This window comes from Apaloderma vittatum, unplaced genomic scaffold, assembly GCF_000703405.1.
Source record: "Apaloderma vittatum isolate BGI_N311 unplaced genomic scaffold, ASM70340v1 scaffold1988, whole genome shotgun sequence".
Classification (NCBI taxonomy): Eukaryota; Metazoa; Chordata; class Aves; order Trogoniformes; family Trogonidae; genus Apaloderma; species Apaloderma vittatum.
Genome location: NW_009732170.1, coordinates 39,669 through 57,320, shown reverse-complemented (window position 1 = coordinate 57,320; position 17,652 = coordinate 39,669). Strand labels below are relative to the sequence as shown.

The window sequence follows — 17,652 nt, the reverse complement described above, 5'->3', positions numbered from 1 at the left end:
AAAAAAAAAAAAATGCAGATCTTTAAAAATATTTCCTTGGATTTTTTCTGTTGGTCATTCTGTTCTCTGAAGGCGCGTGACTCATGGATCTTGTTTGCCTTCTGGGGCTGATCTCATCTTGGGAATTTCACCATGTCCACAGGATACAGCGAGTCCAGAGCCCAGCAGATGGCAGTATCTAATGATGCTGAGAGCAGCTCACAGGGAAGTAGAACCCTGAAAGTTTACCGGACAAGTTAGGAGTTGACAGTAGTGTTCTGTCATTCTCCCCCTCAATAAGGAGCGAGACCTTCTCTTACATCTCATCTCATCCATTTTCCTTCCTCACAGTACACACAATGCTGTTGTCTCCTATGGACAAGCAGTGCCCCTTCTGGAAAATAAATTAGAATAGACTTGTGGCCAGTGGTTAAGCGTGCGACTTAAAACTTTGTCTTTTAGAGGAGCGATTTGGACCGAGGGTTCTGGAGGATTTCAGTGTTCGCACCCTGTACGATAAGCTGGAAGATCAGAATTTACACCTGGCATCTCAGCTGGCAAAACACAGGAAGGATGTGTTGGTGTTTTACAATGGAATCAGCCAGCAGATTCAAAGTCTTATGGTCAGTGTGAAGAAACACTTGAGGGAAGGGAGTCTGGGAACTGTGGTATTTGCAAGATAAATGGTTGCCCTGAAGTGGTAGTTTACCAAGGGATAGGCACTGCTGCTTTCACTACCTTTTTGTGGCATAAAATAGTTACAGTTTGTCTTTATACGAGAGGCAGATTATGGAATGGGTAGATTGTGAGGCTTTAAGAGTATAATACTGCGGCTTTCTGTAAACAGGACATGTTGCAAGCACTGGACTCCGAAGGCCTGAAAAACTTTGCCAGGCAAAGGAATTGTGGGTGTGAATCTGCAGCCTCCTGGGCAGCAGTGGATGTTGAACAATGTGATGAACCATGTGGCAACAACTTCCAAGCAGGTGAGAGAACCAGAGCAAGAAAAGTGGAGTGTGAGGGTGGCATCAGTGAACCAGTTAAAAAAAGGCATGGCTCGTACACAAGATCATGCCTCCTAATTGGTAGTTCTGTAAGAGCTGACAGCCTGTCTTCATGCAAGATTAGTGAGAACATGGGTAAGCGTAGAGTTATCTGGAAATGTTACAGCATGAGGCATCTTGGAGCTGTCTTGTGGAATATCTAAAGAAAGGTTCCTGTTCTTTCTTTTATTCTGGAGATCAAGATCTTGACATGGTTCTGTAGAAGTCCATTTAGATTATTTGTTGGGTTCATTAGGAGCTCCTTGGCAAGAGGCAACAGAGTTAATGAAAGCTCTGGAAATGCTGCTTAGGAATGCTGCGTGCAAGAACATAACTGTGAAACAAGAGATGGAGCAGAAGGTCCAAGGACAGGATGTGGTGGCAGTTGTGCCCTCACTGGACAGCCTGGCTGGTGAAAGTAAATCAGAAGTAGTAGGACAGGTGAGTTACAGGTGTCTGTTAGGCTATCTCTCTCCTTTCTGCTAGTTTTTCTACTTGCCCATTTCTTCAGCTCTCAGGCCTTTTTTATCCCGCAGGATCGTGAGCTGCCTCAGCAATGTGAGCTCTTCAGTAGGGAAGGTGCTTTTTTAAGCTTCCCTGGACATGAAGAACACGGTAAGGGCAGTTACTTAGCTGTGGGTGCCTTGGATACTTTTCAGAGATCACAGTACAATGCTGATTCAGTGAAGTATAGGTTAAGAGAGGGTGTGGATGTTTGCTAACAGAGCAAATGTATAAATACTTTTTCCTATTTATGCTGTTTCTTACTTTCACATACCTTTTGTTGTTGTTGTTGTGGGTTTTTTTGCCGAGATGACAAGTGAAACTTCTCCATTTCATGAAAACTGATTCTGACCCCTGTATTCCTGTGTGACAGGGAGGCCAAGGAGCTTTAGTCCCCACTCCCCACAGATGCTTTAGACCTGTATACTAAACAGCTACCTGTAGGGAAGAGATTGGCTATCATTATTACACTAAATAAATGTTAATAGGAGAAGGTCAAAAATTCTATCCCATCAGTTCTGTCATCCTCACAGCCTCTGGGTAGTCTTTCTCTCTGCTTGATAGAGTATTTCCCTGTGGCAGCATGTGTGTTGGAGTCATCAAGGTGTTAAGAGCCTCTTCTTCCTTTCGGCCTAACAATTGCATGCCCCTCCTGCCCTGTTTTCTTCACGTTTAGCTCTTCAGTTGGCTTATCTGACTGAACTGGAGGTGGAGGGCCTGATAGCAGCTTCCCCCCTTGCCAAGACTCTGTGTGAGATCAAGCAAGCTCTAGTGAACCTGAAGCAACCTTCAGACCTTCTTAATCCAGGTAGGAAATCTTAATCTGTATTGCACTCTGTTTCCCTATAAGAGATAGGGTATAAGATTACAAAAAGGAGGGGGAGAAGTTGTCTCTCATTCTTGGTAAAACACACACACACGTCTACTGTTGAGCTGCAGGTCATTAAAACAAGTCACCAGAAAAACAATAAGCAGATCGGGTTCTTCACTAATTCACATGTGCAAAGGTGTTTCCTTCTTTCTCTCAGCAGGTACTTAGACAAACAGGGAAATTTTGGTTCCTAAGAATCTATTTAGGTCTCTTCTGTAAGTCACAGAAGATTTCCATCGAAAATGGTGTAATACAGCTAAGAGCAATTTACCAGCAAGAGAATAAGGCAGCTGTTTGTCTTCAAGTGTACTGATTTATAGCAGTAAGTAAACAAAGGGTTAGAAGAAGCAGGACATCTTCTGAACTGAACATTTTCCTCAAGCACTTGCTGAATTTTTAGACTGTGATGCTTAGAGCTAGAAATTATTAAGGGTGCGGTTTTGGTGTAATTATGGGTGGCTCATTTGCATTATTTCGAAATTCAGATGAGCAAGCTTTGCGAAGGCCTGAATATGCTATCCAAGTGTATTGTGCAGCTCGCTAAGTGCCCTAGAGTCAGTCGGTGTTTTGTGCTGGCACTAAATCCTGTCCTGGTTTTTTGCCTGTTGGATTAGTCTGCCTTAGTGGTGGCATTGCAGTCCCTTAATGCTGGCCACTAAATCTGCACTCTGCTTTTGTTTTTAATTTCTGTAACAGAGAGCAAGCATCAAACAAGCGTGGGGAGTTCAGCCCTCTTCTGAGCTGCTGGATTCTTGGGTCACAAAGAGGGATGAAGCTCTGCTGCTGGAAAGAGAGAGGAGCTGCGTTGCTCAGAGGATTGAAGAGACAGCAGCAGAAGTATTTCATCTTCTGCAAAGTCAAATAGCAACCAGCTCGCTTGCTTGAGGGACTTAGCTTTTCCTTGGCAGTGGCTGAAGGTGGATTATGGGAGAGTCTCTAGACAGAGCAGCACTACCTGAATTATCAGAGTAGATCGGTCTTTAGGTAGAGATGTATTTGGTCAAATATGTAATGAATAATCCATATTCTGTTTGCTTAACTTGACTTAAATACTTTCAGACTTGCCTTGGATTATCAATAATTTGTAGGCTTGAGAAGGAAGCTGAGGATCTTGACATTGTTTATGTATTTAGTTTTCATTTTTATGTTGGTAAAGCAGGAAATGTTTTCTGCCATGTAAGGCCATAGGTGGTATAAGAGCCTCTGTTACTGATGCATTCTGTGTGTAGCATTTGCAATCTCTGAAACCAAAGATATTTGTGAGGAGTTTCAGAATATGCTTTAGAGTCGTACTTCTAAGCCTTGCCCAGCATCTCTATGTTGCCTGTGCATGTTTTCAGTGTCCTCCTGTTGATCTCGGTAAGGTCTGCTGGCAGAGGCCTTGAAGCTTGGAGAGATGGGGTATTCCTGAGCAAAGAGTACGCTTGGACTGTTCCCTGTAGTGGTGGCTGCAGGGACCAGTGTAGTCCAGTGTAGTTGCTGGTGCCTAGCAAGTAGGATTTGCTTCTGTAGAACAGAAGCAGACTTGGAACACCAGCTCCATCTCTTCCTGTGCAGTATTCCTTGACTTCACATCAAGTGCAGCAATGTAAAATTTCCTGAAGGTGAGCCAGCACAGTACCTTGGCAACCCCCGCAGGTAGGCTTCAGCCAACTGTGTCCCACAGAAAAGCCTGTGTTCTTATTTTAGTATTTATTGAATTGCTGAAGTCACTCCTTGCTGGTTCCTAGACACAGATCTGTCTATGTATTTATCTAAAGTCCTTCTGCCTTTGCATAACCATAGTGAGTATTAAAAAGGTGAGACCTCAGTGCCCAGTAGCCAAGACAGAAGCTTTCAGATTTGCTTTCACTAAGTAATATCTCTGGTAGACCTAGAGGAGCTTGCAAGGTCTTTTGCCCTCATCTACTCATTTTGGTGGTTTCACCTTTTATGAGCTTGCTTCCAAAACCAAAAGGCTTGTTTGGGTTCCTTTGCAATTTCACCTTGGGAGAATTGAGGTACTTAACTGCCACTTTGAAGGGACTTGGAGAAACTAGGAACCTACAGGCAAACACTACAAAACACCTGTAGGTCACTCTCTGGGATTGCTTGTTCTAGAATATAGTAGTGAAAAAACTGTCATTGCTTTCCTCATTGCTTTCTTTTTTAGGTTATCAGCAGGTATGTTTATAACAGTACTACCTGTGATTGCTGCCTCCGTAATATCCACAGTGAAGCATGGTCCCCAGACAGGTGATAAAGTTATCTCTGACTTGTGGTTTCAGGTTTAATTTGTAAAAGGTAGAGTGGAAGGCAGTAGTACATAAAACTTACCAAAGTTTTCATTCTGACAGTTTTCCAGTGAAAACAGTATTTTCATTTTAGATTAAAGCAGGTATGCGTATGGAATTTTGCTAGAAATTTTCTTTCCACCCCCTCACTGTAGTTTGCTTAACAAATACACTTCAGTTACAAGTAAACATTTTTGTGTTTCAGAATATTTTGGGTCTTTCTTTTCCGTCACAAAACCAAAGAATATCAATGACAAGAGCAGAGATTCACACAGTGGTTCTTTTCGTGTTCTGTTAATAGTTCCTTGAAAAGGAAGAACAAATAAGAGGAGTGGTGCGGCCATGGATTTTGTTCTAGTTCTCAAGTATTTACTATCGATAGCTCTTTTTCTAGTGGTCTATGGAATCTTCTGGGAGTCCGGCGCTGTCTGAAGTAGCTGCGAGACTGGTGATAAGAGTCATCGAGTACAGGGTCACATAATTTGGAACTGGGAGAAAGGTCACAAGGCTGTTTCTTTTCCTTCGGCTGCTTTGACTTGTACCTCTCTTGAAAGAAAATGGAAAGGCCATTTCCAGCATTCACTGCCAAGTTCAGCTTCTCTTGGAGAGCGTCAAATGCTGCTGTGGCTGTGGGAAGGAAGGTATAGTTGAGTTTCCTGAAAAGAAACCTCTTTGATTTGTGGCTTTGTGTGGCTCTGAATTCTGAAATGAGCTGGGTGCCTTCTGCTGCTTCTGTGTTCCAGTGCAAAACTGTCATAAAGATTCCTGCCTCTGTTGTTTGCAGTTACAAACCTTGGCCACCCTCGGCCATGCTGGTTGGTTTATGCCTCTTAATTTGCTGAGTTGTTTCTAGAAGCCTGAAATAGTAAACACCTCATTTCTATGAGAAAAGTATAGTCTTATTGTTGTAGTTCCTCAGTGCTTCAGTTTGAAGCTATGTACATCCTTGATAACTTTGCCCAAAGAAGCCTGGATCCTTGCAGACCCTGGCTTTGTATGGTGATTCGCACAAATTGGCAGAAGGAGAAGCTGCAGCCCCAGACTTGTTCATCTTTAACTCAGCAGTTTTATTTCTGGAATTGTTGAATTCAGTTAGTGGGTCCTGAGTACTTGTCTCAACTTTTACCTAAGCAGCTTCTATAAATAACTTCATAACTTCTCAGGTGAGCCATATGTGAAAGCTGGGACAGGGTCCATCCCTTGGAGATACCTGTTGAATCAGTGGTCTTGCTCATGTGCTGTGCTCGGGACTTGTATATATGAAGCACAATGACAAACGTATTAAAACTGCATATAAAAGTTCTGATGATCTTGCAAAAGCTATAGATGAACCTTTCTTTTTCAAGATATCTCTTAAAAAAAAAAAAAAAAAGCTGTAAAACCTAATCAGTGAGACCATAACTTTTCTCTATACAACACCCGATGGTACAGTGATCTAGGGTAAACTCATGAACAATTTTAAAGTTGCAACACTTGGTTTTATGCACCACTTTTATTGCTGAAAATACTTAAAAGACCTCCAAAATGTATTTTTAAATTGTGGCCCCCAAGTAAGGAAAGGGCTGTTGGCTCTCCCCAGTAGGATTCCCTGTGTGCTGGTGTTCTTGCAGTGAAATCTGTCTTTGACTGTGTGAGAACTGTAGGACAATTGTGGAAGTGTTTAGCTGTTCATGCCGTGGGCAAGTAGTATCCATATTTTTCTTCAGGAACCAGTGTTCAGGGAAAGATCTCAGTCACCCAGCAATTCAAATTCAGACTCCTGGCTTTGGACGTAAAATCAACTGATTTTTATTAAATTGAAGGAGGAAATCTGTGGTGTTGAACACACCGTATTCCTCTGCTTTGAGCCATTCAGTATAACAGCTGTTCTGTGTGTGTTACTTGTTCTGATGTATTTTAGTGCAAACTTGAACCCAGCAGGTAGCATCTCTTGCATTTTTGTAAGGCAGCATGAGAAGTAAGTTACTTCAGTAAGAAGTCTCTGTTTTCTCTTGAATTTGCAGAGTTTGATCTAGAAGTCTGGGAAAATGAGAATCTGATGACGGAAATAGTTACCCCTGTTAGCTTTTCCTAGGAAGGAAAAGAAATAACCCCAATCGAGTAGCAGATAGACAAGATGACTTCATAAATAAAGCAGGACAAAATCTTGTCTTAAAGTCAGGTATCCAGCCTAGTCTTTAGAAGAGCTGGAAGAAAAATGAACTGAGAAAGGGGAACTTGGTTTTCCTTGTTACCTTTTACTGACTGGCGGTGTTACATCTGGAAAGAGAGAGATCTGGAAAATCCACTTGTATCTACGAAAAGCAACAGGCCTTTATTCCCAATCTTCCCCTCATCCATCTGTCAGCTCTGTAAATTCTGACAAATCAAAGCCTAAAATAGCACAAAATATGCACTGTTCTCTGTCAGAAATCTGCTGCAGCCCATCACTCCTACACCTTTGAGCAACAAAGCAAACGACTACATTTTATAGCTCTAAAACCATACCGAGTGTATGCCTGCGGTATTCTTACTGGGGAAAAAGCTGCTAATAAGCCTATCTCGTGGAGCAAATTTGCCAAGCCAAACACCAAGTGAAGAACATTGCCTTTAAGAAGCTGGTGGTTTCCAGGTGCCCAGCTCTTACTGAATTCTGCTGCAGAGCCATTGTGTGTAGGTCTGACAGGTTGGCCTTCGTAAACAGTGCCAAGGGAGGTACTAGCTGATAACGGGGTTGTGGTCGATAAGGAAGTCAACATGGTGTGTAGGTCAAAGACCTCTTGTACCGCTGAATATTGAGGCCAGTTGCTTTCTGGCAGGGTTAAGAAACTGTTTTCAAAAGCCACTTGCCTGAAGCACCAGGCTCTTTAGGATCCACAAACTGAGCTACACTGCAATGTTAGAAGGCAGGCAGGGCACATCACCAGAGGCTCACATGTCGATCCTGGGTGAACAGCTTTTGGGAAAAGGGCCAAATAATGAATATACTCAGAAGTGATACCAGAGGAGAGATCAGAGGGAAAAGTGGATATTTGTGGTTTGAATTTACATCACAACGCTGCTGTGGAAGTCAGAAATTGGGATCATGAAAAGACATGGTCCTCTTACTGTGTGCTTCTGTCAAGTTGAATTTACTCCACTTCCATGAAATTTCAATATATTTTGCTACAAATGAGGTCAAGACCAGTGGGGTTGTTTAAGCTTGTCAAAGAAGCCAGAGTTTTTTTTTTTCTCTTCTAGGAAAAGACGTTGTGTATGCTAGGTCCTTGAACTCTCTCGCAGAGAAATAATTTTAAATTTAAGATGTAAATGTTATTTGATCCATAGTAAGTCCATCAGCAAATGTCTCGATCAATGATTTACCACACTGAGTTTTCTTGCAGTGTATTTACCTGTGCTCTGTAGGTCAGCAGTAACTAAGAACAAGGAAGACTTTGTAGTGTTATAAATCCTTTGCTTACCTTGAATTCTCCACCCTCTCTTAGCAAACTGCCATTTAAAAACTATTAGCTGAGCTCAGAAAAAAAGGTATTCATGCAGCAGAATCACTCCCCTCAGGTTTTATTCATTTGTGGCGTTTTTCTTCCCAACATATGCACCTTCTGGACTGGGAGGAAGTTTGAGACTGGGTTGTGTAGATCCTGGACTCAAGGAGAAGCTCACCTTGTGGAAGTGTTTAATCTCAGCAGCAAGCAAGCTGGATCCAGCTGCGATGTGAGCAGGCAGATGTGAAGCCATGCGTCTACTTCCCCTTTGAGTTCCTGTTCACAGTCCATTAGGTGGTGCTGAGGGGGAACGGGGGGCAGTTCTGCACCTCAGTTGACCTGCCCTGGTGTGCACCCTGTAAAGAAAGCTTGGTTACAGCTAGCCAGCTGGGAACCGAGAGGAGATTTGTCTTGGGAACACGGTCTGTTCAGGATGTAATCACAGTAGCTCCTACCTGGTTACTGCAGGCAGAACTACAGAGTGCTTCAACCTTAATTTGGCAGAGCTGACTTGAGCCCCTTGGGAATAGAAAGCCAAATTCATTTCAGCTACAGTGAAGAGACTGGTTCTGGCTAGGGCTGTGCTGCTCCTCTCATGGCAGAGGAGCAGAGAGAGTTAAAATTAAGAGCTACATGTTTCTCGGAATGACTGACCTGGAGGCCTGAAATGAAATGCCAGTATAGCAGCATTGTGCTTCTAGCTTCATGTGAGGCTAGTGCAAATAGGGAAGTTGCTACAGGTAGCTGCTTTCTCCAGTTCTGCTGGAAAAAGAATTGGTGTAAATCTGCCAATGGCTGTCTTTCGAACCCTGGTGAAAATTGGAGCTGAGGTTGTTTATGCTCTCCTTTCTTCATAACTGGTGTTTAGGTAAATGGAGTCAAATGACAGCGTTACATCATGTTGCTTCTCCAAATCTTGGAGGAATTCAGGCTGTCTATTCTAGAAAGCACATGGATCTCCTTGGATGAAAGGCCTAGTGCAGCATAGTACTGTATGTTAGCAGTCTCCCCACCAACACATCCAAAGAAAAATTTTAATTTCTGAGTATGTAACACAAACTGGCCTAAATACGGCCAGCAACTGCGATTATTGCAGCCATAGGAGAAGCAGTGTGTGTAGTTATCAGCTGCTCTGTTGGAAAGCCTGGTCTAGGATGGCGAGGCAGTCATACAGCATAGGAATTTCTGCTGAAGAGGCTAGGCTTGTCCAGAACAATGTGGTTTTTCCTGTACTTTCTCAGCTGCATAGCCCCAAAAAGTTGTCCATTTTCCAGTTTTACGAGACTGGTGACTGGAGAAATATGGAGACTATGTAGGGCTTGAGCATTGGGACAGAACACAAGTGCTGAATGACTGAAGAATTCATAGGTTGGAAAAATAAATAATGAAACCGCTTCCGATATTTTTCTTGCCGAGACAGTTTCAAGTTAGGGCATTTCTTGCCAGGTGACGGTAGGTGACTGATCAAGTGCCCATTGCTTTTCACGTTGAGATTGGAATACTGGAATGAGATTGGGCCAAATGGCTATTAATCTAACAGTGGGGTTCCACAACAGTGTGGTACTGTGCTGTTCTTAAATCTTGAGTGCTTATGCTCATGCTCAAGAGATCTTTTGATGGTTCTGTTTTTCAAGAAATAGGACAATTTCTGTATTTATTCAGTTTTCATTTATGACCTCATATTTTGTGATTTCAAATTAAAACTCTTCTTTCAGCTCAGAAAGAAACTTCACAATGTGGAGTGGAAGGAAACTAAATTACGGTCTGTGCAAGAACTGGCTTGTCATTATGAATGCAAACTACGCTGTGCTTTCTGGTGTTGTGACCTGGAATTAGATGGATTGAGTGATTGCAAGGTATGCAGTGCTGCCAGAAAATACCTACTCCCGGGGGGTCTTTGGCACCACTGGGTCTGGACCAGTTTTTCAATTGCTGCAAAATAAACTTTTGGAAAAAGGTCATGAACTGACCTAGTTAAAGCAGGTGTAATAAGGCATGACTTAGGAGAAGGTGGTTTCCCTCGGTGAAAATCTCTAGTGCCAGAAGTTAACGCAGCTGGCTTAACAGTGAGAGTTTTTGTCAAAGGATGGGGCTGGAACAAGTCATGAGGATCTCTGTAAATTAGGATGCCCTAGATTGTGTAACGCTACAGGAATTTCTGAGACTATGTCAAGGCCCAAGTTTGGCACTGTAACCCTACTCTAAGTGCAGAATTGTCTCTCTCCTTGTGGCTTAGATGTTTACATGAATTTACTTTGCTACATCACAGTAAGGCTGTTGAGTATGTTACCCCCGTGAGTAGCCAACTCAGAGTTCTTTGCATGGTGAAATTACCAACAGTAATTTCTCGAATTACAAGAATAAGTGGGCTGTGAGTTGGGTGTGTCTTTTTAGCATGGTTCGTGATAATTTCTATTTTCAGTAAGTGTTGACACTGCAGTGAGAACAGCACTTGTGTGCAAATGTTTGCAGGGGAAGATTAACTTCTGTGTTTTCCTTTCTCTTCCAGCAGTGATACGTGTGGGCCAGCAGTGTCATGGTGTCTGCTGAAGAGGTTTCTTGTGCTAGATGTGGTGCTGCCATGAAAGGTAAAAAGAACAGTTGTCACTGTATAACTGAACTACGTGTTTTGTTTCAAAATGTGAATGCTGAATCATATTATGTGGTTAAAACCGTAAATTCCTGGTTGTTTGTAACTCTGAGAGAGGGTGAGTATCCTCCATAAGATCTACAAACTACAAAATCCATTTACAGGGAAGGGAATGTGCTCTATACTGAGAAGTCCACATACTGTGCTTAGATATTACATGTGTCCCTTTACTACTGCAGAAATCAGTTTTATGTTTAAGCGTCAGGGAAATCTGTCTGCTGCACGTAAGAACTTCATGGTTGTGTTAGGAGGAAGGTCTTATTATTTGTCACCATCTTGAAGGTTGACTAACCCCAAGATAAATTCCTCCTAACTCTGGCGTATTCAAAATCCGCATGCTAGGAAGCATAATATGAAATCCCACTGTCCAACTCTGGTATGAAGTCTTGTTAAGTATAAAGTTTTGAGCAACGTACTAACAGGGCCAAAAGGCAGACCTCATGGCAGAGAAACCAGTACAGTTTGCCTGCTTGCATAGCTTTTCACATACTGCATGGCCCAGCAGTTTTTGCCATCCTTAAATTCTCCCTCTCTCCTTTGCTGCAGAGTAGCACTTTGCCTTAAGCCGACTCGGCCTTTTCACCTTGCTTGCTGCTTGACCAGAGTGCAGGGATTGTGTAGTAACATAGCAAGTGGAAGGGGAAGGGTGTTCAGGTTTTTTGAAGGTGGAAGGAGGGGACAGAGAGAGCTAGATTAAACTAGAAAAAACTGTACAAAGGAGCAGTTGTTAAAAGAAGCAAAGGGAGGCCAAGGAAAGCTGTGAAGTTCAGTGTAATCAGTAGGGACATCGAACCTGTCTAGTCTGGCTGAGGTTGGAGCAAGAAAGCAGGGGTTTGTGTTAAAGAGCCATTTCTCAGTTTATGAGCTAGTAAATTAACTCTTGGTATGCTTGCAACATAGTTGTAAGTAGAAGAGAAACAGCCTGCTTGAGGCTATTTTAACTTATATTTCAAAATCTGCTTCTCTCAGTTGCGTGGGTTTTAGTTATTGCTACTTACTTGACTGAGAGAGCATGATGTTTATTCCTGTTGAGGCTGCAGAACTGGCTAAAGGAATTTACAGTTATGAACAGAGTGGGGGAATTGCGTCGTCTTTTTGGTTTAGTGTTTAGCACAGGTCTGTGGCTACGGTTCCTACGTCTTCCCACCCTTCAGGTGATAATAATAATGGTATGCATGTAGTCGTAAGAAACCTAAGTAAGGTCGAAGGCCCCTTGAGATAAAGCCCATGCAAGACCAAATGAAAATCAGTACAGAGACCTGACCAGGAAAGTAAATTATTTTTCTTCCCAGATTATAATATCAAGATCTTGCCAGCTCACTTCTTCAGGTTCTGGGTTATAGCGTGTGTACTCCACTCAGATTTGGAATTTAAGTGAGTGTCTTAACGTTTTTTGAAATGGGAGGCACTAGAGCATGAAGATTCTATGCTATGGTGCGGATCTTTAATCTGCTCATAAATGGGATCCAGACCAGATTAAATGGAATAAATGATGCAGCAGTCAGGGTAAGAATTGATGTGCGATAATGCCGCTTTAAAACCCATTATGAGATTGAAGGGAGGGTGTGTGTTAGTTGCCTCAGTTTGCAGCTGGATTGTAGCACCTTCTTTGCACTTTTTTCCTTGTGCATAGTCTTAACTTTGTTGGACAAGTACTGCAGCTTTCTCTGAGTTTGTTGGGTAAAATGAGACCTGTGTTTGAGGACAGTTTCACATTCACTTGCATCAGATACCATAACCCCATGCCCTAGGTAAATGTCGATGAAGGGGGGTTATACTGGACCAGGAGGTCCTACCTGCCGTTTCCTGCATGTGCTGTTGTGCAATGACCTCTCTTGTCCTGTGCAGTAATTCCCAGGCTTCGGGGTTCTAACAAACCTTATGCACACTGAACAAGTGTATGGTTCATTCTTTCCATGCCTATGGCCTGTTTGGCAATTTTACCTTAATGGTTTTGAGATCTTTTGTAATACTGGAATGATTTAGAAATGATGAATCTGTCTTAAGGTGCTCAAGGGCTTTGTGCTGCTTGAAAATTACCTTGATCTGATTTCTTAACTCATCCCTTCAGTTGCTTTGCAAACCTCTTGCTGTGTTGGAAGATTCTGCGTATATGATTTCAGGAGGTGTTTTTGTTTTGCCTTAGCAGCAAAATGTGTTGACTGTGAATGTAGTCAGAGGTGCTGAGATACTCCAAGTAACAAAGGGAGGCCCCAGACAAAATTGCAGTCTCACAGGTGTGGCTTAGAGATAGTACTCTCCTCTTTGAGAGTGATGTCTTTATGAGGTTATAACTATCAGGAGTCAGAGCACACCAACAGAAACTTCTTTTTGTAAGAATTAGTTGTAGACCTGTGGGAGAAAACAGACTCTTTACTCTTTAGATGACTTTGCAAAGCAACAACTCCATTTTTCAGTGTTTTTAGTCTTGTGTATTCTAGGAGTGGGTGAACTGTAACAGAGTGTCAGGGGTTGGAAGGGATCTCAAAAGATCATCCAGTCCAGCCTCCCTGCCCGAGCAGGATCCTCTATAGGAGATCGCACAGGTACGCGTCCAGGCAGGGTTTGAATGTCTCCAAAGAAGGAGACTCCACAACCTCTCTGGGCAACCTCTTCCAGTGCTTCTCTCACCCTAACAGTGAAGAAGTTTTTCCTAATATTTTTGTGGAACTTCCTATGTTCCAACTTGTACCCATTGCCCCTTGTCCTGTCATTGGACGTCACTGAAAAGAGCCTGACTCCATCCAGGTATATTTTCCACAGTATTTTTTTAAAAAACTTCTTTCTTTTTTTCCCTTCAGAAAGCTTCTTCTCATTTTTTTTCCTGTCTTTTAAGCAGAAGACAAACAAACCAGTCCTGACTACTGACATATGACAAGGTGTTGAGATGAGTCAGCTTGGCACCTCACATACTTGTTGTTGGTGTGTTACAGGGTTGCATTACCCAGTGGTAAGCAGCACATATATCTGGAACTTGGACTCACCCGTTGTTTACCTGCTTATTTTTCTGTCGTTCTTCCTTCTTCCTTTGTCATTGCTCTTCTTCATGTCTATATGAGAAAAACACTAATATCCAGTATAGTTGGTAGTCATTGTGATACCCAGCCGGAAAGGATTTTTGAGGAGGGAGGCTCACAAAATGCAAAGTAGCTTTTAAGGGTGTGGACTTTCGGGAACAGGCTGGAAAACACCCTTCTTTTTTTCCCTCCCTTGGTTCTCCAGTTTGGGTTTGTTTGTTTTTTTCTTCTCATTGGCAATTCCTTTTCCTGTTGGCTGCAGCAGGAGTTCTCTTTTTGACACTGTTATTTATCGTTTGCTTTATAATTAGTAAAACCTTTGTCTAAGCAAGATGTGATACCTGCTGGTTCTTGCTAAAATGACTGTATTAAAGACTTGCTTTCAAATACAACTTTAACTGTACCTATCCAATACGTCTAATACACACTGTCCCTGGCGCTTAGTGCCATGGTCTAGTTGACGTGGTGGTTATAGGTCATTGACCGGATGATCTCGGAGGTCTTTTCCAGCCTCGATAATTCTGTGATTCTGTACTGAGCTCTGTTTTGCCAAAGTGATCGTGGCCTTTGGAAAGTGAGTACTGAGTTTGGTGTATCACAGTATTCAAATGGACTAATTGTGTCTCGGTGTTTCTCAAAACTGATCAGATATTTGAAGTACATTAACATGTTAATGGGGTAAGAAAAACAGGCATGCACTTCTTTCCTCTTTTGACCTTGCAGAGGTTAGATTCCATTCCTGTTCCACTCATTTCTTTTCATCTTTGTCAGAAAATAAGATGCAGAACTGTTTTCTGGAAAAAGTTTTATTATCAAATTATTTCTATACAGCATTTTTACCCTTGATAAGGTAAGTAGATCTATGTATGCACTCTCTTGGAATTCAGTTCCACCAAAAAAAGAAAATCAGCAATGAAGACCTTTAGTGCAAATTAATGCCTTAGGTTATATGGATTTTCTCTCTTTTTCCTCTTTATGCATGTTCTCCTCTCAGAGTTCTTTCCAAGCTCATCTTTGAATGAGGGAAAAACGTGCTTGTTACAAAAATAGGTAGCATTTCAATTTCTACACAAGTGTCAGCTTTACAGTACAACGGGAGGTGGTTTATCAGCCTCTAAAGTCCTTACTTCATTAAATTTCATGAAATTTCTTCACCCCTTCACGAGGCGAGCACATGCTTGATATTGCACAGACAGGACATTAAAGCAGCAGAGGCTACGTCAGGTGTGGAAGAAGCTCTCCACAGGAAGTAAGAGTGGTGTTTCAGTAATACATGTTCTTGTCCCACCAGCCTGCAGTAGGAGAAGGGGAGGGGAAAAATTCAGTTATTTTTTCCTTAGAAAGAAAAAGTAATCATTGGGAACAAATGGCCCTTTCTTAAGCAGTCCCCTTGGCAGAGGCAGCTGAGATAGGTGTGTGAGGGAAGGGGTAGAGAAGGGCACCTAATATTAAAATACTGAACTAGAAAAATCCACTTACTTCCTGGGTATCTCCTGATGAGCAGCTTGCGAACTTCGTCGTAGACCCATATCAGGATGGCAAACGGTACAGCCACAAACCAGTACTGAAACCTGGCAGTGGGAGAAGACGTTCTCATTCAGAAGCATCTAACCTGGCCTTTTAGGCTCCTTTTTTTTACCTCCCTTAAGTACTCAAATAGTTAGAAATAAGATGATGTGTGCATGCAAATCTCCCAATCTGAAGTAGTTTCTGAGTTAGTGTATTCCAGATACTATTCCTAAGGGAATGTTGCCTAGTTGTATTACAATTCCTAAAGGTGGCAGAAAGTTTTAACATTTCTGACAGTGATATATTTAAAATAAAAGTTGTCTGCATACAATTGAGTAAAATGCTGTCTAATCTTGCCAAAATATTTTGCATCCTGGAAAAAATATTTAAATCTTTGTTCTAAACATGTAGGTCTTTGTATCATCAGTGGTAAGTGTGCTGGTTGGGTTTTGGGTGTTTTTTTGTGGAAACTATGAAAGTTATGGTTTTTTTCTGTCAAGAAATTGTCCACCATGTACTTAATAATGAATATTCTTAAGTATTTATCCATGAAATTTGCTGCGTGGGCATCCTGCTTCTGTTTTTTTCTGGTAGAGTAGTACTCTATGTGGAGGACAAGGGAAGTGTGCTTGCATCAAAACTCACCTCAGAGGTGTGAAGTTCAGGGCGGTAACATGTCCAAGACCATAGGTAAGAATCAGAGCAATTCCAATCTGGGAAAATATACCCACCCAGATGACTTTATTCCTACAAGAAAACCAGAGAGGAATGGTTAGATGCCTCTGTGCATAAAAACCTGATGCCCGTAACGCCAAGGCTGTGCCTCTGTCGGGTTGTGGGTGTGCTCCGGTAGCTAGCTCGACTATCTGCATCAGCTGATGAGCACCGCAGACACGGCAGCCTGAGATGAGTGGTAGAACCTGAGACAAGTGTTAGACAAGTGGCAGGCGATCCTGACCTACCTGGCATAAAGCAAGCTTTAGGTAGACAGGCAGGGTGTGTTAGTCATGTCTTCTCGCTGCACTATGAATGTATGTGCTCGCTGTGACTCAATGTCAGTGCAAAAAGGAAATATACATAGGTGTAGGCTCTGTACCCGCAGATAAAGAAAAGAGAACAATTTGCTTTCCTATCAGAAATACTCTGGTTAAACACCAGCTTTTTCATGGAGCCTCTGTCCCAGTAGATATTTTGAACTCCCTGGCTTCCATGGGACTGAAGGTTTGCAGAGGGCAGCCAGTGCTATCTTAAGGAGTTTGAGCAGCTGGTATCTCATCAGAGGCTGAAGTTATCTCGGAGAAGTCCAAATGTGCTATCTGTTGATAACTACATAAGGAACTTAAGAAAATAATCTGGGGAGGAAACTCCCTTTTTAGTTTTTTTTTTTGTAGTAAACATTTAAACATAGTTTTAAGCTGATGCATTTTCAGAGTAACAATGTCTTTCTTTAAAGAAAATCCCCTATCATGAAATAGGAAAGGGAGTGGGGAGGATGTATTAAAAAAAATATTTATCTGAGATTTGCAGCTGCTTGAAGCCAGATCTAGTCTTTGTTCAAAGGCTGAATGTGAGTGGGCTAAATCACTGAGCTAACCCTCTTCTAAAAGTAGTAGTAGGCTAACTTATCTCTCGTGTGTCAGGTGAAAAAATCTGCAAAACTTACCGGAAAAGACCCTGCTGGAAAATGGAATTTCGTCGCGTTTTCCTGATGATCAAATCAGCAACTTGCTGAATTGTGATGCTGACAAAAAAGGCAGTATAGCCAGTCCACTGTAGGTACATCCTCTGGTACTTAGTCTGCAAAGTGAAAGAAAAATCCAATACTCTGATATCAGACACTTAAATCTTTTTGTACAAAAGTGACTGCCAACCTTGGTAGTAGGATTTCAGTTACCGAGGTGTAAATGCAGACTTATTCCACATTTAGATACATCATGGTTTTGGCCAGTTGTTCTAGTCTGCTAGTTACTGCAGATGAGTCATGAGGCTGAAGCATGAGCTTGGTTGGTGTAAGGAGGTATTTATATTGATTTATTAATGGCTTCTGTGTCATGTGATTTATGCAGAATGGGTGAGGGGGAGTGAAGAGTGAAAGGAGGAGGCAGAGTCTGCAAAGTGCTTTACAGCAGTGCTGTTCAGAAGCGGGGCTGAGAGATTGTGATGGATCTAAACATAAAGTCCAGAGAAGAAAGTGCATCTCCAAAGGCTTTGAATCAGAAGACAGCAAATTGTAGAAGAATGAATGCAAGAGTGGAGTCTGAATGAAAGAGCCAGGTGGCAGGAAGCTCTAAAGAGTCTATCCTGGGGGACCATTAGATGAAAGCTAATTATTTTTGTGTTTA

The 17,652-nt window shown here is 42.1% G+C and overlaps 1 protein-coding gene across 1 annotated transcript in view; it reads right to left on the bottom strand.

Moving 5' to 3' along the window:
* Nucleotides 1-14,975: 14,975 nt before the first annotated feature.
* Nucleotides 14,976-17,652, bottom strand: part of ATP12A (ATPase, H+/K+ transporting, nongastric, alpha polypeptide) — a 19,399-nt gene continuing 16,722 nt past the window's right edge. Inside the window, exons 20-23 of the mRNA XM_009875402.1 lie at nucleotides 16,974-17,107; nucleotides 15,956-16,057; nucleotides 15,281-15,372; nucleotides 14,976-15,093 (exon numbers count right to left, since the gene is read on the bottom strand). Of these exons, the coding sequence (XP_009873704.1) occupies nucleotides 15,065-15,093; nucleotides 15,281-15,372; nucleotides 15,956-16,057; nucleotides 16,974-17,107 (357 nt within the window). The 3' untranslated portion in view covers nucleotides 14,976-15,064. The remainder of the gene's footprint in view (nucleotides 15,094-15,280; nucleotides 15,373-15,955; nucleotides 16,058-16,973; nucleotides 17,108-17,652) is intronic.